At 36.7% G+C, this 23,158-nt stretch overlaps 1 protein-coding gene across 1 annotated transcript; it reads right to left on the bottom strand.

Moving 5' to 3' along the window:
- Positions 1 to 327: 327 nt before the first annotated feature.
- Positions 328 to 4,053, bottom strand: LOC104887232 (glucan endo-1,3-beta-glucosidase 2). The gene is made up of 3 exons (XM_010671824.4): positions 3,802 to 4,053; positions 1,015 to 2,268; positions 328 to 916 (listed from the first exon to the last, which is right to left on the bottom strand). The coding sequence occupies exons 1-3, from the start codon at positions 3,863 to 3,865 to the stop codon at positions 726 to 728; spliced, it is 1,509 nt and encodes a 502-aa protein (XP_010670126.2). The 5' UTR covers positions 3,866 to 4,053; the 3' UTR covers positions 328 to 725.
- Between the last annotated feature and the right edge of the window lie 19,105 nt (positions 4,054 to 23,158).

Genomic DNA, 23,158 nt, shown 5'->3' with positions numbered 1-23,158 from the left:
AGGTGAGGGTGGGGATGGGGTAGGGGAGGGGGGAGGAAAGAGAAAGGAATTATGTTTTGTTGAAATTTTTTTTACCTTTCTTAAAGGTCACAGGTCAACTTATCTTAGCGGAGGAATTTTGGTGTGAAATTTGTATTATTTTAAAAATAATCAAAAGTTTATATTATTATGAAAGAACGAGCAAAAAATTATATTACTCTATTTAAAAAATCCTAATAATTTTGGACTTATGGTTTCATTCACCTAGGTGGCGTTTCTCTTGTATACTAAGCTTCCTTAGCTTAGCATTCATATCAAAAACAAAAGCCAAAAAGAAGATTATAGTCATTCGAGTCAAGTTGGCTACTATGCACCAATCACCATGCATTACAGCAATAGTTACAACCTTCATATTTTTTTATGAATGCTTCTTGTTTTATAATACCGTCAAAATACAACCTAAACTAACAATGTCCTCGGATTAAAAACAAGGATATTGTTGGGCCAACCTGCACAAGGTTTAAGACCTGAGGGGGAAACAAAATATGACCCAACAACAAACATCTACCAAACAATTTTGCGGAAGAACAAAAGAATGCAAGCACTAAAACATCAATTGATACCTACAACTCTATTCATGCTTTTCACAGTTCCCAGTGGCATTACTGTAGTGCGAGAACTCATCAGGGAAACGAGGAGGTCCCTTCAACTCTTCACATATCTTTGCATTCAAAGCAATGATGATCTTACACAAATCTTGCAGCTTGTAAGAAAATTGTGCTCCAAGCTAGAATTCTAACCATTAATAATATTGAAGAGCTTTGAAAATATATGCTGCAAGGAGAACTTGAACTCATTGCATTCATAGATGGTGCACTCGCATTGGCAAAGGTACCATTAAGACCACCAATAGATTCATATGTGCAATTACCATGACCTGTAGCACATTATAAACAAAAAAAAAGTTATATATAAACTTTGAAGAAAAAAAATCTTAGAAAAAAGTGCGGCAAGAGTTCATGGTTCTGATCATACTTGGATCGGTGGTGGTGATTTCAGCGACACCATTGAAGTCACAAGATCCTGGAGTTCTCGCAGTCTGCTGATAATATGTGTTGAAAGCATAAGTAGCATGAGCAAACACATTATCAGGCTCATAGCAAGGCTCACCCTGCAACAAAGCCGAACAATCCACCTTCCCAGGCCCACAGGCCCAGTCCAAGGCAGCCTGCAACATCCTCTTGTCAGCCCCATCTCTTGCAGTACAATAAGTTTGGTTTGTTGTATCATTAGCCAAAACAGACCCTGCCTCAGTTAGATGCAAGATATAGATTGGCTTCCCATTTGAATCAAACAATCCCCAGTTCTTTTCTGAGGTGGACCCTGACTTTATATCCTCGTTGTATAGCTCATAAATGTAAGTACTAACAGGGATTCCTGGGTGTTTCGGTGTTCCTGTATTGTTGAGAACATGCTTTATCAGATTGCTGTTATATGTATTGGCATTCTCAAGATTGGCATCAGGCTCCTTAGCATCTCCCTTGGATGGCCAGCCTGACTCAGTCACCACAATGGGGATGTTGGTGAAATTGAGATCGGCCATGGCAAAGTAGGCGGCATCCACCATTGCGTCAAAGACGTTAGTGTAGTGCAGGAGTGTATTGGCATCGACTGCCTCTTTATTAGCAGAAAGAGGTTGAAATAGAGCATAGTCTAAGGGAATTACACCATTAGAATTCATGTAGTCATAGTAAGGATATATGTTGAGCATGAGATATGAGTTAGTTGATTGCAAGAATTTAAACATTGGGACCAGGACTGGGAGTAAGGAATGGTTAAAAAAGGCCTGGGAAGGAGGGAAAGAATCAAGGATAACTGAAGTAGATAGAGGTGTTGAAACTTTGATCTGCCTTTCAAGATTCGACGCTACAAGTGCAGACTGGATAAATCTCAGGGCATTCACAAGAATAGGAGCAGCATTTGGGATGGTACTTAAAACCTCAGAACCAACACAAATTGTAGTAATGTTAGTTGCCGGATAATGGGCAACCACATATTGTGAAACCCACTTAGCTGCAGTAGAGTTTGATTGCCCGATACCAAGGAGTTGCTCATTGGGAACCGTGATTGCAACTTGTATTCCTGTATTTGCAAGGGCTACGAGCATTCCCTTGTCAGCATCATATAGCCGAACGTGCCTAATATGCTGGGATTTCAGAAGCGCGACCACTTGAGTGGGATGAGGCATGTCTGAGAGGTCTGTTCCTATATTCACTCCAAGGAAAGCATCTGCAATGAATAATGAAAGTGTATAAACATCATGATTATGAAAGTTGCACAATAATAGAGCATAACAGTAGGTGTTTGAGGTCATTCCTAATCATGCATAGGCTGATTCCATGGCATTACTTAGTAGCTTATGCATAAATGAGTATTTCTGTAAACTCTTTGAACCCTCGAAATTTTAATTGTAACATAACCGCGCTACAAAAGACCAGAAAACTCATGGTATTGGATTCATCAAACAAGAAAATGATACCATCAACCAACACAGTTGCTACTTTCTCAACTCTAACAATTTAATGACAGTGTGTCTAACAACCTCAGAAAGACAAGTATAACTAGACATAACTTCTGCGCATTCAATATAACACTAAGAACATGTTCTCTTACAATGCAGCAGCTTTAACAATTTCATAATTTTCTGAAACCGAGATCTTAGCTTACTCAAGAATGCACATATCTTAACTTTCATAGTATTACAAACTCAGCAACTATTTCACTTAGAAGATGTTCTCTTAAAAAAAAAATCTCCGATCATATAACTTCATAAATTGGCCAGAAATTTATCCAAATTTCCAGAAGGACCAAATCTATCCATCAACAGAATTATAATGCCACAAATTCTGGGTTTCCCATTTCTCAAGTAGATAAATATAATGCATCGATATGGTTCCATTTCTGTGGTAATTCCCAGCCCATTAAACTCAATGCAAATACCTTTCCAATAAAGCTGCCTCGAAATTTTAATCTTTGACTCCCGACATTAACGAGGTTACACAGTCTTCCAACTTAAATTAAACAATAAACCATCGTATGCATAAACTTAGGAGTATAAAACAACCACATAGAGAACAAATATACATATGTTTTTTATGCAACTCTCCAAATACAAGAACATACTCTCTCCTTTATTTTTTAAAAAGTGCTCATTTTCAACCAACTAAAATAGGCATTTAATTGAAGGAAATTTCTTAACGTTAAATTCTTATACTTCAAATATTAATAATGACATTACAAATACCATTCCAATACAAAATTTAAATTCTTTGACTAAAAATTTGGACAATTTAGTGAGGGTAGAAGACTAAAAGTAGTCATACTGTCATGCATTCAATAACTTTTGTTCTTTTCCAACTCCTATTTGTTTATCTGCTAAGCATTTACCAAGAATGTAAGGCCTAGTGGTTAAGATTGAGGTACCATGAACGATAGGTCACAGGTTTGTACTGCCTTCGTGGCTTATATGGATAGAAAAAAAAAATCTGCTAAGCATATAATCAATGGTTTACCCAAAATGTATTGCATACTGGAAAACCTATAGTACCCATATATAATAACATTGCCAAAACACCTAAATTAACCCAAAATTTCAAATATATAGATATTAAAAAAGGACAGCAAAAATATTTGAAGAAATCAAGGGGAAAAAATATGGTAAAGCAAGTTTCTGGAACCAAGAAAATGCAAATTTAGTGACAAATTTAACAAAGAAGAAAAACCCAAAAGTTTAATCTCAGAAGATTGACATAGAAAACTCACCTTCAGCACTAACAATCGAAAGAGCTAACAAAAGAAGTAGAATAACAGTAGGCTCAGCAGCCATGTTTGGTTCTTCAAGCTAAGAAAGAAAATTAGAGAGGAAGAGAGAGACAATAATAAATGGAGATTTGAGTGTAAGGGAAAAAAAAGCAGGGGATTTTAAGAGGGGGAAATAATAGAACAAATTATCGAGATTTTGATGTCAGAAGATCGGACGGCCGAGAAATCATGTGCAGTTGTTTTTTACTCTTTTGTGTAAGACTGTTTGCAATAAAATTATGGCTAGAGACGAAGACTATGTTTTTAATTCAGTTTACTTCATTACTTTAATATTTCTTTGCAATTCGATTTCTCTAATTTCAGTTAAGTTTAGTTAATTTCAATTCAGTTAAGTGTAGTTCAGTTTTTCTCAGTTTAAAAAAATAGGAGCTAAAGAGTACATCACTTTATCTCTTAAACGGTTACTTTGTGGGTTAAAAGAGTCACTTTATAAATTAGAGTGAATACTTTACATCAAGTATTAATGATCCTTTAAAAAAATAAGAAAATTTCACAAGATGGGGTTCAACTATTACCCATTTTCATCTATAAGTCATAATTATGGTTTATTCTCTACAGGTCTCAAGTTTACTATCTTGTGATTTTCATAGGTCCTGAGTAACCTATTACCTATTTAGAAGATAAGATTTTAGAATACTGCTCCTAATTTGTAGATCTCTATCACTTGCTTAAAGTGTTCGAAGATGGTAAACGTTTAGAAATCGTACCTTTTAAATCGGTTATACTCCCTCCGTCTTTTTTTATTTGCTACATTTTGCCATTTAGGGGTGTTTCAATTTATTTGCTACATTTGCAAATATTTCCATATATAGTACATAGGTCCCACACTTTATTTACAAATTTGCCATCACTCCCTTCTTGATTTTGTAAATGTTTCCATATATAATACATAGGTCCCACAATTTACCTATTTGTTTTTGTTAATTTCATTTATGTCAATGGTCCCCACTCCCTCCTTGGTCTTTGTGAAAAAGTGCTTGTAGCAAATAAAAAAAGACGGAGGGAGTAACTTATAAGTAACTCAAGACCTATGAAAATCACTATGGTAAACTTAATACCTGCAAAAAATAATACATAGTTAGAACTTATAGAAGAAAATAGGTAATAGTTAGGTCTTCTTTTGTGAATATTTTCTTTAAAATGACAAGTTACTGTATATGAGATTTTGAATTTTTTTTGGTTGAAAATAATTTTACATAACAACTTGGGAAGAAAATCAGACAGTTTTTGTTGGTAGCTGTGTGTGTAGCCGTTACTGGTTTTTTCGAGTTTTTCACACAAAGGTTTGTTTTTATTTTTTTGGATTTAATGTTCCATTTGTAGCTTTTAGCCTTTTAAGGTGTGAGTAGTGTAATTTTGGAGAGTGTAAAAGGAGAAAATAATAGAAAAGGAAGAAAAGAGGACAATGAAGTGGGACCCTACTTGATAAAGAGACAGCAAAGGGGATGTATAATCACGTAATATGTGCAAAAAATGTTTGTATTTTATTTTTGTTTAGGAGAGAGAGGGGTGTACAGTTACAGAAACAGAATCTGTGCAAAACTTGTAAGGCAATTAAATAAAAGATATTAAAAATAGTTCAACGGTCATATATACATTTTGTTTAGGAATTTCTGGTTTATAAGGGAAGAGTGTTCCCTAAAGAAAAAAAATGTTGTACTCCTTTTTATTTTTTTTTATCATTCTCACTCAAAATCTTGACACTATTCATATTTAAATAGAATTTTCTCAATTTTTTTTTCAATTTATAAGAAAAAATATAGCCATATGGGGTCTTGTTTGATTCGTCTCAATTATTACACTATCAACATTCAATCGTTATAATTTTTACTATTATATGAGGAAAGATATTTAAGTTCAAAGATTTACACAAGAAAGTGAGAAAGATAAAAAAAACAGAGGAGTATTATTCTTTTCCTATTACTCCCTCTATCCTAAAATATAGTTCTCATTTCTATTTTGGGTGTCCCAAAATATAGTTCCCATTTCAATATTTAGTTCCACATTTTTCCGTAATTTGTCTAGAAAAACTGCGTCCCATTATTTATTTGCTTCTTGAAATTATTTTTTTTCCTTTGTTTATTCAACCAAAATGTTACAATTGATGCTTTTTCACGAATTATTCTCCATTCTTTCTCCTAAAATCATCTTTTCCCATACAATATTTATTTAAATAAACAAGAAATCTTTACTATTCCTCTTAGATTCTACTTGCATAAATTACCATGAAAAAAGGAAAATGGAACTATATTTTGGGACGCAGCGAGTATGAAAATTGAGAGGAGAGGAAAAAAAGAAAAGAGAATTTTTTTTAAGTGAAAATTTATTCATTAATATGAAGTCATACTACTAACTACACACATACATAGAAAAAGGCAGAAACTAAATTCTAATATGACAAAACCACGACCATTGAGAAGAATTAACCTTCTAAATACCTTCTTTTACATCGTTATCTGATACAATCTTCTACGAGGGAGTCTCAACAATCTGATATAGTTTGATATATAACTGGAGTTAATTCAACCGATCATACACAAAATACTGACTATCATTGCTATCTCACACAAAATCCTATCAACATATGAACTTTCAACTAGAGCCAGGGTCCAAAGCCCACTGACAAACAAAAAAACCAAACTAATACTTCCACGCACCGTGAAAGGAGCGACTACAAAAGCCATAAAGGGGACTAAAGCACAAACACATATGGGACTTATTAAAAGTAGCGAGAAAGCGAAAAAAGTAAAAAAATAAACAAGTTTCTAATACTTCCACCGTGAAGGGGAGCGACTACAAATAAAAGCCATAAAGAGGACTAAAGCAAAAACACATATGAGACTTATTAAAAGTAGCAAGAAAGCGAAAAAGTAAGAAAATAAACAAGAAACTACAAAAAGGAGATAAAGAGGGGCTTACATGGAGAAGACATCCATGATTGTCCTTCTAGAGGGTTTTTAGTGAAAAGAGGAGAAAGAAAGGATAGGAAGGGATAGCGGTTATAGTTTTTTTTAAATAATAAAATCGAGTAAGTTCATATAAACAACGATAAGAAAAGAGAAATTGTATATGATAAACAGACAGTTTCTTTATTCAACAGGCAATTTAACTATATAAATATATACAGCAAAATCCTATAGGCCACGTGGCGCTCATGAAATTGATTTCACTATCCATTGTATCATGTTATGTTTTGCAAAGGTAGAATCAAATTAGGAGCCGCCACGCGGGATCGTGCAAATTCCTTTAATATCCCACATAATTAGATGTGGTGTTGTTATACATAGACGGGCTAATTGATCCTTACATTCCTTTGGGAGTACATGAAAGGAAAGTTTTTCATTATCTCTCCTTTAATTGCTTAACAACTCAATGTAACAACCCTAAAATTTCGATACTTATAAAAACATCTTATAATAAATAATAGGAAAATTTTACATGGTAGCCTTATACTTTACACTTTTCTATTTGGTGGCAGAGCAAAATAAAATTTATACCAAGTGACATCCTACTTTGGCATATTACACATAATGACCTTAATCCACTTAAATTATGGCTAACCACCCAACTAAAAGAAAATTATTAACCTACTCCTAGTTAATTATGTTTTTAAAATCCTCCCACCCTATCCTTTACTCGTGATAATTTTTGTAGCGGTACTGTGTCTCTCTCCAATCTCCATTACTTGTATTTGTTATTTTTTTAAGTTTGTTGAATGCTATTATTTATGTTCATTGATTAGTTCTTTTTATTTTTTTAGTTCTTTTCATGTTAGTTGTTATTACTTAATGTTTTCATATTTATTATTTTCTTTTTATTTTCCATGGTTTCTTGAAAATGGTCTTCATTTGTAAATCTTGGAATCGACCTCTCTACTAGTCTAGACTAAGTAGATATGTAAATGCAAGACAACTTACATCTAGTCATCCTTATGTTTAGCCATTCGTACTGGTTTGTGGAGTGTTTTTAAGTATTCTTGTGGTACAAAGTTCTTGATTCTTGATTATGATGGTTTTCGTAGTTTCACTATTAACTACTCCCTCCATCCCTTAATAGAGTGCCTATTTCTTTTTTGGACTCTATTCAAAGGTAAAGAAAGCACTCAAAAAAAAAAAATTCCAATATATAAGAAAAAACATAGTCACGTAGGGTCTTGTTTGATTCGTCTCATTACGTACATTAAGAAAATCTAACTTTTATAATTTTTACTAATATGAAATTAGAGATATTAACGATACAAAACGTGCATTGGCAAACGTGCATTGGAGAAATGGGCAATCTATTTAGGGACGGAGGGAATACTATGTTAAATCATTTATTGTTACTCTCTCCACGCAAGGGATAAACTTCCATGTTTGACTGAAGAAATTCCTAAAATTGGTCAGGATAATGAGCACACATCGCTGGTATTTGAAGATATAACTCCGATTGATCTTCCTCGCCGCTGTTTTCTCTTTTAGGTTGATTTTCTGTTGGTTCTCCTCAACGGGTCTTGGAATTTTATGGTGTAGTGGTGGGAAGGTGGTGGTGGTGGTGGTGGAGGAGGAGGAGATGTCGAATGACCATAGGAGGGAGGAGAGGTGCAAGAGTCGGAAGGGTGGGTGGGGAGGGGAGCTTGGCGGAGGACAGGTGATGGAGCATGGTGGGGGAGGAGGAGGGTCGTTTATAAAAAATAATTTAATTAAAGGTTAGTTTAGTAATTTCCTTATGAATGAAGGGTTTAGTCAGATTTTTAGTGGAATTAGGTTATAGTGTGTAATTAGCTAAAGTTGGTGGTCACTTGATATAAATCTTGTTTTTCCCTGCAACCAAATAGAAAAGTGCGAAGTAGGAGGTCACCATGTAAAATTTCCCTAAATAAAATCGTAAATCCAAATGTGTTATGCCGCGATAATTAATAATAACAATTGTAAGGCTAATGGTTCCAACTAAACATAGTAAACAATAAGTTTTAAATAATTATTACATACCAACTAGATAAAAGTAATTAATTATTACAAACCATAATGTAAATTCTAAAGTCAAATAAATAACATCGGAAGTCTTATTAAAGTGTTATTAAACCAAAGTAGATCCAACGCACTCTTTAGCCCAACCGGAAGCTAACAATATTCAAGTCCCTGCGCATTAAACACTGTAATATCAGCCAAAGGCTGATCAAGATTTAATACTGAAATAAAACAAAACTATTCAATATGCAAGAAAGACATATAAAAATAACTTGCTAATTCATTTAAAAGCTGTACAGATTATATATATAATATATTAACTTTCTAACAACCTAAAATCCAATCTTTCTTTCTGAATCATTCTGTAAAACTTTCAAATATAACCTTTTGTAATATGTATAAGTAGGAAGTAATAAAAATCCAATGAGCTAGCTAGATTCATTTGATAAGGTAAACACCAAAGTACCTCGTATGCATACGAATGGCAAGAGTATTGATCAATATACTCCCAACTACTAAAATAAATTGTTGAGACACTGTTAACTCAACATACTTCCATTCTTGAGAAATATCGCTTACCGGCAACCTCATAATTTAATTAAAACTTTGTAACAATGAGAAACTTCCTCCTTTTCAATATAAATCTCATAAAAAATCTCAACTCTTTCACTATAAATATCGAGAAACAAAATCTGAGTTTCAATATATAAAGTTATAAAAACGATCTCATCTTAAAATATATTTTCAAAACAATATAAACAATTTCTGAACTCATCTGTACAAGAATAGTAATAAATCTTACCTTATCAGCCACTACAGTCAATAAATCTCAATCTCAAGTAAAAAATGTTTGCCTACAAACCCGCAATCTACAATATAATAATATAGTATAAATCACTTGACTATACTTCACCTATAAATGACATAATCGAGTTTATGAGCTTTAATTTACTCGATTACTACTCAAAGGTGAAAATAGAAAACCAGCCAGACCAACAATCGTTTACTATTCACCTAAGAGTATGTACAATGGGGCTCTCCAACTAGCTCTCCAAGAAGAGAGAAAATGGAGAGCCACCTCTTACCCAACAATGGGGCTCTTGGTAGTGTTATTTCACTAGGACCACTACAAGAGGGGGGTGAATTGTAGTGTGGAACTTTGCCCAAATAATGCGGAATTTAAAACATAAGTAATAAGGAACTGAAAGTGCAAGAGAGATTTTTATGTGGAAACTTCTTGTCTCAATACAAGAAGAAAAACCACGACCTACTCAGGATTTAAACTCTTCACTATAATAGGAAATCTCCTATGATTCAACCTATTACATACTCATGTTCCACTCGGAACTCCAACTCTCTCACAATCTCCACTCTATACTCTAGACTTAACTCTAAGTCTTTCAAGAGTTCCCACAACTCTTTACCAAAGGTTTACTCAAAACCTTCACCCCTAGATAGACTTCACCCTAAGTCTACGCATACACAGCAAAAACTTACTCAAGTTCCTAACTCGAACTTACTAAAGTTCCTAACTCGAACTTGATACAAGAATTCATTCAAACCCTTTACCAGGTTCCCATTACAAGAGTTCACTCAAACCCTTTAACCCCAAACACAAATACAGACGCTTGATAATTTGGTTTAACTCTAGTATATAGAAACCGAATAACTGTAAAGGAACATGGCACTCGTAGGAACTTGAAACTCAAAGGAACTGACTCAAACAAGGAATAGAAAATATATTTTATTTTGTAACGCTATTCCTTAAGCCAAACTTATGGAATGACATAAGTCTAACACTATGGAAAGACACTAGTCAGACAATTTGAAACTTAATTGAACTTGTGTATTTATAGCAGTCTTTTAGAATGAACGTGGGATTAATCATGTGTTAGTGGTTAAACCATTATCCCATGACGTTCCTTACACGGAGGAACACGTTCCTCAATCATCCCATGATCTCCATGATCACTGTTAAACGTGGGAGAGAATTACGTTACTGCTTCCTAAAATCTAGCCTTTACTTATGCAACCGTAATTTAAATTTGATTTTTAATTAAAAACTATTTTAATTAATAACATCAAAATTTAATCTTTTTATCAAATAATATATTTAAAGGATTTTCTTGTAAATTCGAAAATGATTTTATTTTGGAATAAAGATAAAATCTTTTACATATAAGATCTCTTCTTTAATATCAGATGTGTACCATATAAAATCATTTTCCTAAAATATAGACTATAAAAACTCAACAAAATCCTTTTAAGCGTTGCACAATATTTTACACACCTAGTTTCTTTGACTGCTACTTTGTTCCTTTAACTTAGATTGATAGACCAGCACGTCTGTTCCTTTAGAGAGGAACAGACAGACAAGTTCTCTAACAACACTCATTATACGTATTGTAAATCTAGCCTTTTTATTTTCCAAAAACTAAAAAGATAAAATTAAATTAATTAAAATCAGATTTCCAAAGAAACCGATTTTATTAAAAACTTATCTTTTATTTTAAAACTAAAAATTATCTTTATTTTAAAACTAAAACTTATCTTTTATTTTAAAACTAAAACTTATCCTAAAACAACTAATGCATATTATTTATAAATATTTAACCACGTAGAGATTTATTAAGAAATAAACTCTAAATAAATTCTTATAGATTAAGATAATAATATGCATCAGATTTATTGACTCTTAAATACTTTTGACTCTAAGTTCCACGAGTTCCTTTGACCTTACGAGTTCCTTTAGACCTTGTTCCATTACCTTTCACATTTTCACATACTTACATGAATCCTAGAAAATAAACTCATATTTTCTGCCTTCATGCTCCATGCTGCTCCAACTCAAGAACCGCATGTTGATAGCTCCACCTTTGGAACTTCGGTGTGCTAGTTCCTTTAAGAAACTTCGCACTCATAGTTCCTGCTCAGGAACTTCTTGTTTCAAGCCTGAAACGTTATATTGCTGCTCCCACTCAGGAACTGCTCCAGAACTTTATATTCAATGTTCCTCATAGGACGTACCTAGGAACCGCTCTATTTGTGTTCCTTATAGGAACTCTTTTAGGAACTTCACTTGTTGGAAAACCTTCATGATGTGATATATTCAACCTTTGATGACTTGTTTCATGTTAATGCAATATGCACATCTCAAACACACATGTTAGTTAGATAATCATCATTTGTTTACAATCATCAAAATACTACATGACTCAACAATTTCCCCCTTTTTGATGATGACAACAAATGATGCTTATCACAAATTAAGCAATAAACGATGTACTTTAATTCCCCATAATAAACAATCATGCATGTATATGAAGGAAATATCAACATAAATAAACACATCATACAAAGAACATTCATCATAGAAGGATATAGACTTAATTATATTTGAACATAAGCATCATACATATTCTTCCCCCTTTTGTCATTATCGAAAAGGATCATCTTGCACATATTTATTTTAGGTAAATCATATACACGTTATTTTATATGCTACACTTACCACCATCATGGTTAAGCACTTGTTAGTCCCAAAAGCCTCAAGAATCTCAATTTTCAAACTTAGAATGCATGTGCTACACAAATTTCCAACTCACAATCCAAAGACCCAACTTCAAAAACCATCGAAGGAACTTGATAGGTAAGAAAATAAAAGTCAAGCAAAAATCAATTTTGAAAGTCAAGAATGGATAAAGAGATAGGACATTGTAATATCCGGCTCAAAGAAATATGAAAGAAGTTTGTGGAAAATTTTGAGTAAAAGAAACTTGAGATATATTGTGTGCTCTATGGTTTAGACTTATAATAAGAGGTTCTCAACAATAATTGTAGTTAATCACTTCACCTCACACTTTTTAAATCTCTGTCAAACCCCACACACATTCACCTTGATATATATCTATCAAGTTCACTTTACTTAACTAATCAGCCATGAGGAACTTATTGAGTGAAGAAACTTGAACGAATTCATCTTTATAGTCAAGTTCTTTCAATCATTCGCTTATGTTCCTCTTCTCAAATCATCAAATCCATGAGTAAGCATTTTCACAACCATATATATGACATATTGAGTTCTAGAAAATAATAAAGATTGGATCACCCTTGTTTACTTTTTATTTATTTTTATTTTTTTTTGACAAGGGTGTCATTACAAGATGTTGTACTTTTCCTAGAATGTCACATTTACCTACCACAAAGAAGTAAACATATATATCGATTCCTTCCTTATTCCCCCTGAGTTCTTTACCATTCCTTCATCATTAGGAACTCATATGAGTAGCTCCATCTAATGATATATCTTTCTGAGCATCAATTGTTAAAACATATAATACTTGCTTCTCACTTCTTCCTTAACTTCCCCCTCAAAACGTATTTACCATTTATCACTCTTTATGTATCATTGAACCATAAAAGTCATGAATTTTAATTTAGAGCACACGGGAGTTAGGATATTTGAAGTGACAGGATATGAATGGAATGATAAATTAATTAATCAAATGGTGTTTGAAGAAATGTGGTGTGAACTTGATAGTTGGCTAAGAATAGGTTTGTTCCCTCTAAAAGTTAAATGAAATGAAATATATTAAGGGAATTTACCATCTTGTTCCAACAAGGTTTCTTTCATTGTATCTTTGGCAACTTAGGACTTTCATGTTTGCCAGCATCCACAATTCTATTATGATACCTCTAACACTCTTAGGCAAGGGAATATGCCTTTACGACACAAAAATTGAGTGTAACATATTTACTCTAGTGTGCATATAATCACTTCAATTTTAGTATATGTAAGAACCCAATTCACAAAACTTTTGGAAAAAACATGTTTATGCTCAAGTCATACTTCATTAAGTCTTGTTCCTCTAAACAGTCCAGAATAGGTGAAATTATAAAGAGCATATATTCACATAATTTAAAGCAAGATTTTAAAATTTATGCATTCAGATTAATAAATTTTAACAATGTAATATATTAATGTGAATAGGAACATCATAACTTAAGTCATATTTCACCATGAATATAGAATTACCTCAAGTAGTGGACTGATTTTGATGACTTACTTTTGAATTCCCGAACTGTTAGTTCCATCATTTTGATGTCTTCACATCTGATGGATACTTCCATTCCAACTTGACTCGTACTCATCGTTCTTCAAAAGTTCCTTGACATGTTTTTGTCATAATATCATTATGCTTCAAGAGAGTAGTTGAGTTCCCTTATCATGCTCGTGTACTCATTTGCGTATAAGGTTAGCAAAAACTTTTGCATAAAATAGTTAGTGTACCAAGCATATTATCCATATTACGATGTACCTACTAAGTCAATTCCTCTTGAAAACAGAAATTATTGTTAATTTTGAAATCATTTTTCAAGAAGAAACTTGATGTTGTTCCTCGTAGATTTTCAGAAAAAAAATTCTTTGAACACATTGAAAATCTATTTGGAACGTCCTAAATATCATGTAAGAAACAAAAACAATTAGAATTCTAATGGCTTCTAGACTAGCAACACGAGCAAAGGTTTCTTCATAGTCAATTTCCTTCTTGTTGATTATAACCTTTTACTACAAGTCTAGCTTATTTCCTAACAATTGTTCCATACTCATCTAGTTTATTTCTAAACACCCATTTTAAGCCAATTATTTTTTTGTTTAGAAGAAGGAACTAGATGTCATACCTTGTTTCTTTCGAACTCATTTAATGTAGCTTGCATGGCAGTGATCCAATCAGAGTCAGTTAGGGATTTTTCATGATTTCATGGTTCCATCATTGATAGGAACGCATGAAATGCACAAAAATTCCTTAACTGAGATCTAGTTTGCATACCTTTGGATATGTCACTTATTATGAGTTTCACTGGATGAGATTTCTGATGTCTCCAAGGTTTTGGTTGAAACTCCTTGTATAAAGTTTCTTTGCCTATGTCTCTGTGAATGAGCCATAGGAATACTTCTTATGTTCCCGTTAGAATCAAGAAACTCGATTGTTGGAACTGTTTGTTCCTACTAATTGTGTAGGAACTCGCTTACACATATTCATTGAGTTAAAATTTTATTTGATGAACCTGAACTTGATCTTCATTTTTAAGCTCTTTTCCATACGTTCATATAGCTGACTATTATTACTTTCTAGAGTGACATATTTCATATTAAGAACTCTAGCTGCACAGAAACTTGTGAGTTCAACATAACAAATAATAATCATCTTTGACCTGTTTACTGGGAACAAACAAGTTAGTCTCATAATAAATATGTGAACTCTTCATAACACATTATATATCATTTTGCTATAAGCTCTTTGTGTTTAACAATTAGAGGTGCATTTTAACACTACCTCATCGCTTCTATTTTTAGTGTTCCTTAGATGATTCTTATTGCTATTATTTCCAAAACACTTAAATCAAATGCTTAAGACATAATACCAGTGTTTTCTCCTTTGAAGATGTCATAGGATGTCTTGTTGATCAACTTATAATCATCCTTATTTGATGATTTAGCAAGTGATATCGATTGTTTTTTCTTACTTGTTCCTTGTTCCTGCATACATCATCAAACTTGTTTGGAACTTGGTTCCATGGTTAGATCTTGAATATAATAATTTATGAATACTTATACTTTTAATCTTCTTAGCAATGATTACACATTATGTGGAATACTTATCTTTGCGATCAAAGAAAAGAATCAGGTGTTCCTTAAATAACTATAGACAAGAATAATCTCCTAACTTCAAAATTCTAATCTAAACACTTAAGATGTCACGCAAATTCATATGAAAAGGTTCCAAGAATTTGTGATGCACACCAAATTTTGAAAGAAGATAAGATCACATACTATCTTCATGGACACAGTATACAAACATTTATCTTTAGGAACCAGATATAAGATATACCTATAATCAAGTTCCTTGGTCTAAGTTTGTCAACCATGATGAAGTTAGAATGTTATTATTTTGATAGATATAAGTAGATCATCCTTAATAACGACTAGTCATGTCATGTTGTTAGGAACCAAATTGAGATCCACAAAGTATGTGTTCCCTACTTGATTCCCTTCAAGTATGACATTTCTAGCTTTTTTGATGACGTAATCTAATTTCAAAACAACCAGAGTTAGTGAGCTTTAAAAACTGTAAACATAATGTGCGTCATTAACTCGACAATAAAGATATATGCAATGAAACAAGAACTTAACTTACCAACATTTGATAATTAAACAGTCTAACCATTTTCCGTTGGTTTCTAAAGCTACAGTTCCTTCATCATAAACATATAGCGAGAGTAATGTTGATTTGTCTATCATCATATGCTTGGAACACTCATTGTCGAGCTATAATCTTACGAGTTGTTCCTGTTACGTAGTGTAAAACTAGTAATTAAATATCACAATTCCCAAAGATAGGTTCTAAAACTGGAGACTTGTGCAATAATGATTGGCTCGAATCCCAATGCTAACTCCTGACCAGCAACCTGCAAAAAAGGGACCCACCCTGGAGGTTTGGGTGGTTTTTCCCCCTCCGATGCTTAAGTCAGATATCAGGGATGTGAAGGAACTTTTAGAGAGAGAAAGTAGAGAGAGAGAGAGAAGAATTTATGGCAGAATAACAGTACTATGCTCTGAAAAACATACCTTTCACCCTGAAATCAAGGACTATTTATACTGTTTGAAATGACTGTTGTACCTTGATGTCACCCTAATTTGGGAGCATATAATTGGCTAATCAATGAAATGGGACACGTGGCAGCTGTTGGTTGGTTAATACACCTCACTTTTATGCAGAGGTGCATGCCACCTTTACTGGGCCTGAAGTACAATTTTTGGGCCATTAGAGGGACTTTTAGTACTCTTCCTTCAGGGAAACGTACTTTTAGCCCTGCAAACTGTTGGCCCTTTGTACTTTGCCTTCATGAACACATGCCACATGTAGGGCTCTGATGAGGCCACGTGTCAGCCTGATAGCCGTTGATTTTTAGGCTACAACATTTGCCCCTTAAAAGAGGGAGTTATTATCTTCTAGGCGCCAAGACGGTTAATCTTCCTCTTTTAACCGACCTGGAACTGCCCTTCTTTTTCAAAAAAGAGGCGTCACTTTGCCGGTCTCCACAGGTCAACTCCTATGAGCAACAGTTACTTTTTATCGGCTGGGGGGGGGGGGTTATTTTCACTCCTCTATAAATATGTGACTTAGTCGCTCCTGGAATCATTTTAACATTGCTGAGAAATTTTCTAGAGAGAGAGACTCTGCAATTTTTACTGAACTTTTAGAGAGAGAAACTACTCCCGTCCAAGCTCTTGCAATTGCCACTCTGCTCGTCCGAGGCCTCAAGTCGTCTTTGACATTCGTCCGAGCTTTCTTCTACAGGTATTTCTTCACTCATCCTTTTTTAAATTTCCAAGCATATTTTAAGAAAATGGATTTGTCCTCTTCCTCGAACAATTCCGGCAGCTCAAGGGTTGGTGCTAACCCTAGAACAGAGGGCCTAACTTCCTCGGCATCTTCTAAAGTTGGTCCTATCTCGGCCGGACATGCATTATTTTTCTTTAGCCATGGACGGCAAAGTCAGATGACCCAGTCTTTACCTGTGCAGGGTAATCTGGCGCGCGTCAAGCAGACGGCTCGTATCAGAAGAGGGGTTAACATGCCGACCTCTAGCTCAGAAAAAGAGGGATCAACCGGCCGGATTCCTGCTGACGGAGAACGAGAGATCCAGAGTGCTCATCCTGCCAATCAAAACCCATCTCCTGAACTCGTCCAGGTAGAGTCTGAAAGACGAGGCTCTCCTGAGCCTAACCCGTCAAACCTCAGAGCGGCCTCAAATGAGGCAAATGAGGCCGAGAGCTCTTCTGCTGCTGGCAGTGGCTCAGATGAGCCATCCACCACATCTTCTGAGATAAGGAGGCGTCTGGGCCCCTTGTCTGACCCTAGATACATTCTGGCCGAATCTGGCTGGCTAGGACGAGTAAATCTAGACCACCTCTCTTCAGCCATACCCATGCCGGGGTATCGGTTTGTTCTTCCTGGCCGGGAGGACACTATACTTAGTGCTCCTGCTGGCCATTTTGCTGTTTACCGTCTAGCTTTAGATGCCGAACTACGCTTTCCTCTTCATTCCTTTATTACTAGAATTCTTTATTATTATAACATAGGACTAAACCAACTTGCCCAAATTCGTGGCAAAACATTTTAACCTTCATAGCCGTCTGTGAGCTTAAGGGCGTCCAGCCATCCATTGCGGCCTTCTCACAAATACACTATGTCTCCAAAGTTCCCAAAACTGTTAATGGGGCTTGGGTGAGTGTTTGCAATAGGCAAGACTTCATGATGTCTTGGGACAAGACGTCCAAGATGCATGCTTGGAAGGCCGAGTTCCTATTCGTCCAAGCTCCAAACGAAGCGGTGGCCAGAAGGTACCGTTATACCAGCCGGGGTGCCACCAATACTGGACGAACTGCGTCCTTTCTGGAGCTGGAGGACAGCTCGGCTGAGCACCTGGTGAATACTTTAAAACTCAGAGTATTCCATCGATGACGTCTCCTTTAGAGGTCCGTCCAACTGGATCCCTTTCAAGGAGATGTTCTACAACGACGACTTCTTGGTCGCGCCGGGCTGAGGCCGGCCGCGATAGAGGTATATCTTTCAAAAGTTCTAAGGGAAAAACTCCTTCGTCCTGAGTTCAAGAATTTCACCTATTTTCTCTTCTTATGCAGATTCAGCCAAGGCAAAGTTACGAAAATCTTGGAAAGGCGACATGAGCGCGTCCAAGTTTACTGACTCCCTTTGGAAAGAGTTCAGCAAGTCCGGCGCTGAAAAAAGAGCGGACACTCTGGTATATAAATATATCTTTTTTTTTTTTTTTTTTTTTTTTTGACGTCCTGCTTTCACGAAGGGTAAACCGTCCTTACTGGTTCCGAACGCTTTGTCTCTCCAAAGAACAAACCGTTTTGACTGTTTTTGGACGCTTTGCCTTCGGGAAGAGCAAGCCTCCAAAATCCATCTTTGACGTTTTGCCTCTTCGAAGAGCAAACCGTCTTGACTGATTTTGGACGCTTTGCCTCATCGAAGAGCAAGCCGTCTGAAATCCGTCTTTGACGTTTTGCCTTTTCGAAGAGCAAACCGTCTTGATTGATTTTGGACGTTTTGCCTCATTGAAGAGCAAGCCGTCTGAAATCCGCCTTTGACGTTTTGCCTCTTCAAAGAGCTAGTCGTCCTGACAGGGTTACGGACGCTTTGCCTCGTCGAGGAGCAAGCCGTCATGAATCCGCCTTGGACGATTTAACTCTTGGAGGGGCGGATCGTTCAAATAATATCTGAACGCCTTGCACTTTTAATCTGAGCATCACAATATATCTTCAAGACGATTTCTAACTTGCATCTTTTTTCAGAAAAATGCCCCAACGTCCAAAGCGTTGGTGGAGAAGGCGGCCTCAAAGAAGAGGTCGGCCACCATTGGCGAGGCACCTCCTCCCAAAAAATCCAAAGGCTTCACCGCCAAAAAGAAGAAACCTTCCCGGCCTCCACCAAAAGTGGTGATCAACATCCCGGCCGAGGATGCCTCTCCGGCCACTAAGGAGAGGGGCCTGATCCCTTATGCCGCCGCGGCCGATCAGACCCTTGAGCAACCAGAGGCCCTTGCTCAGCTGGAGGTATTTGAGCTGAAGCCGGACACTTCTGTGGACGGGTCAGCTTTTTCAGGGCCGGTCGCTAAGCTGGTAAATCAGATGCCGGAGGCCTACAAGACGGCTTCCCTTTCTTCTGGTGAGTCCTACTACTCAAATTTTGTTAGGACCTTGCGCGTTGGCGGACGGCCAATGAGTCCCTCCAACCGTCAGACGGTCGTAATACCCATCAAAAATACTGACAAGTCAACTCTTTCAGATAAGGAAAGGGCAAAGCTGAGGAGGCTCCAGCCGCTCTCCCGTCCTCTCGGATGACGAAGCATCGGCCGCCTTCAGAGGATGAGCCCGGCCAAAAGGAGAAGCTCAAGCTGGAGCTCTTCAAATGCTTCCCTGAGCCTTACATAAAGGGTTTAAGGGGAGCCTCTTCAGGGCATGTCGGCTACATGTCTCAGCTGGCTGGAAAGGTAAGCTTCTCTTTGGACGCTCCAATATCCATACTTAAAATATATATTAATTTTTCTAACATTCGTCCTGACCCTTCTGTCCTCCTCCCACTTTCAGCTCTTTGCTCGCAGCATGATAACTGAAGATTGCGCGAAGGAGCTAAGAAAGGAAAACAAAAAGCTCGTCCAAGATGTGACCGCGGCCGCGGACCTTGCTCAGTTCAAAATGGCCGAGCAGGAAGTGCTGCATCAGCAGTCCAAGCTAGCCTGGGAGATGCGGTCAGCCGATATTGAGTCCCAAAATAAAAGTTATCTACTTCGGCTGACCGAAATGCTGGACGAGATAGTGTCTCTGGAACGCTACCTTCTGGACGAGAGGAACTCAGTCATGACCATGGCTGCAGAGTTTTACAAGGAAAACCTCGTCCTGAAGGTTAAAAATCAAACTCTCCGAGCTGAGGTTGCGGCCACGGTTGAAGCGAAGGGGCTTTGAACACGTCATAGATACCCAAAAGAATGGGCGGTGCATGCTTTGGTATGATGGCCGAAGAGAGATATTCCCAGATATGCTCGTCGCTGGAGTTCCAAGAAAGTTGCACAAAGCCACCATATCAGGGGCAGAACTTCCTTCTCGAAAATCCTCTGAGGAGAGAAGGAGAAGAAGATATGGAGGCTCAGGACGAAGAGAACAATGATCCTCCTGCCACTTAATCTTTTTTGTATCTTGCCTGAGCCACTTGTATCTTTTCTTTTTTGTACCTTGTTTTTAGATTAGATTGTAATCATATCTTTCATATATGAAAAGCTATCATTTTCCATCTCTATTGTGCTATCTTTACTGTTTTGACGTCTTACTTACAATCCATATTTGTACCAAGTACAAAAGCAACTCTATAATATCTTCTGACGATCCAATCAGCTCTTTTGGCCGATTACATTAAGACATTAATGTAAGTATAAAAGTAATTCGTCAACAAGTTTTTATCTGACCTCAACATTTGTTGACCGTGCTCTTTTCTGGACGTTCATCACCAGATGCTCAAGCAAAGACTTGTTTTTTTAGTTTTCAAAAACTGCTAAGTTAATAGTTTGCTCGGCCAGAACGCGGTAATCTCTTGTCATTGGACAAAGACTTAGTCAATTATAAATTATGCCCCTATATGCCCCCTTCTTGGACGAGGAGTTTTTATAACTTTCCACTGTTCAAGAAGGAGTTAAGACCATAATTTTTAAATAACTTGGACGTTTTTCTAAGAGTGATTGTAACTCGTCCATCTTTGTTAAATTATGAAATAACTTGTTCCTTTACTAAGGTTGTTATTTCGAAGTTTTGTGGCTTTTGGACGGAAAGTAAGATACCTTTACTAAGGCGTCCTAATTCCAGCCGACCTTGTTCAGGAGATGTTTAACTCTTTAAGTAAACAACCGGCCAAATCTTACATATTTATCCATTTAAGGACGATAACATATTCGGCCGACCTCCTAATGAAAGGTGCATTGTCTTTTTGCTTTGTTAAATTAATTGACTTTTAAACAAATAAATCAAACAAAGTCATAGAGAAGTAGAGCTGTATTATATGAAGTTTGCTTGACGAATAGTCAAGATACATGTATACATTCTACTTTTTCATTGTAATGCATTAGTAAAAGATTACAATTTGTCAAGAAGCCCTAAACAAAGTATTTCTTCAAAGTGTCAGAATTCCACGTCCTAGGAATGGGACGTCCGTCCATGCCTTCAGACGAAAGGTGCCATTCTGAACTACTTCGATTATTTTGTAGGGTCCTTCCCAGTTAGGGGTAAGCTTGCCTAACTCTTTCCTTAAGACGAGGTCTCCCAGCTTTAACGGACGCCTTGCAACTCTCTTGTTGAACTCCCTCGCCATTCTCAACTTGTAAAGTTGCATTCTCAGCAAAGCATTGCCCCTGACTTCAGGAACTAAGTCCAAAGCCGTCCTAAGAGCTGCCCAGTTAGCATCTTCTGAGTACATCATTACTCTTAAGGTGGGTTCTTCAACCTCAATAGGAAGGACGGCCTCAGAGCCATAGACCATCATGAAAGGAGTCTCTCCTGTGGAATTCTTGGCCACTGTCCTTATTGACCATAAGACCAGCTGCAATTCTTCTACCCAAAGCCCCTTTGCATTGTCCAACTTCTTTTTAATCCCGGCCGAAAGAATCTTGTTAAAAGCCTCAACTTGCCCATTAGCCTGTGGATGAGCTACTGCGGCAAAGTGAGCCTTGATTCCTTGGTCAGCCAACCATTGACGGAGCTTCGGTGTTTCAAATTGTGGCCCGTTATCAAAGACGATCGACTGAGGCATTCCAAACCTTGTAATCAAGTTCTTCCAGATGAACCCTTTGACGTCATTAGTGGTGATGCCTCTTAATGCTTCAGCTTCAACCCATTTTGTAAAGTAGTCCACAGCTACTATTACAAATTTCTTCTGGCCAGCAGCAATAGGAAAAGGCCCAAGAATGTCCATTCCCATTTAGCAAAAGGAAGGGGAAAGAGAATTGGAGTCAAGTAATTGGACGGCTTTTGATAGATATTACCATGCTTTTGGCAACTATCACATTTCTTGGCGTATAGCAGGGCGTCTTCTTTTAAGGACGGCCAAAAGTAGCCCGTCCTGAGAGCCCTTTCTGCCAAAGCTCTTCCTCCAATGTGGGAAGCACAAGCTCCCTCATGCAACTCCTTTAAAACGTCCAAACCTTCCTTTCGGCTGATGCATTTGAGAAGAGGCCGATTGTAGGATTTCTTGTATAGAGTCTCATTCCACAACTCAAACCACTTGTCCCTTGCCTTCACATACTTGGCTTCAATGGGATCAAGGGGCAAACGGCCAGTTTCTTAAATCAATGATTGGGTCATCCACTCATCTTCTCGGCTGAGAAACAGGACTTCCCCGGCCTCAATGCTCTTGGCCGCTTTAACCTCCCAAAAGACCGTTCTAGGAACGTCTCCTTCAGCCGAGCTGGCCAGCTTAGAAAGGGCATCAGCCTGATGATTCTCTGATCTGGGCACTTGATCTAGGACGAACCTTTTCAAAGACTTGATCTCTTCTTTGACTAAATTCATATATTTGCTCATGGACGCTTCCTTGCATTCAAAATCACCATTTACCTGACTGACGACCAGCAGAGAGTCAGTTTTAGCTTCAATTTCCAAGGCTCCAGCCGCTTTGCACATTTTTATGCCGGCTAAGAGAGCTTCATACTCTGCTTCATTGTTGGACGCCTGGAACTTAAACTTCATTGCATACTCAAACTTTCCCCTTCTGGGG

The sequence above is a fragment of the Beta vulgaris genome, chromosome 2 (genome assembly GCF_026745355.1).
Source record: "Beta vulgaris subsp. vulgaris cultivar EL10 chromosome 2, EL10.2, whole genome shotgun sequence".
NCBI lineage: Eukaryota > Viridiplantae > Streptophyta > Magnoliopsida > Caryophyllales > Amaranthaceae > Beta > Beta vulgaris.
Note: the sequence above shows the minus strand (reverse complement) of the source record. Positions and strands in the feature narration are given on the sequence as shown.

Coding starts and splice junctions, on each gene's coding strand:
- LOC104887232 (XM_010671824.4), bottom strand. CDS start 3,865: ATGGCTGCTGAGCCTACTGTTATTCTACTTCTTTTGTTAGCTCTTTCG. Junction 2,269..3,801: donor TTCGATTGTTAGTGCTGAAG/GTGAGTTTTCTA, acceptor TATTCATTGCAG/ATGCTTTCCTTGGAGTGAAT. Junction 917..1,014: donor AATCACCACCACCGATCCAA/GTATGATCAGAA, acceptor AATGTGCTACAG/GTCATGGTAATTGCACATAT.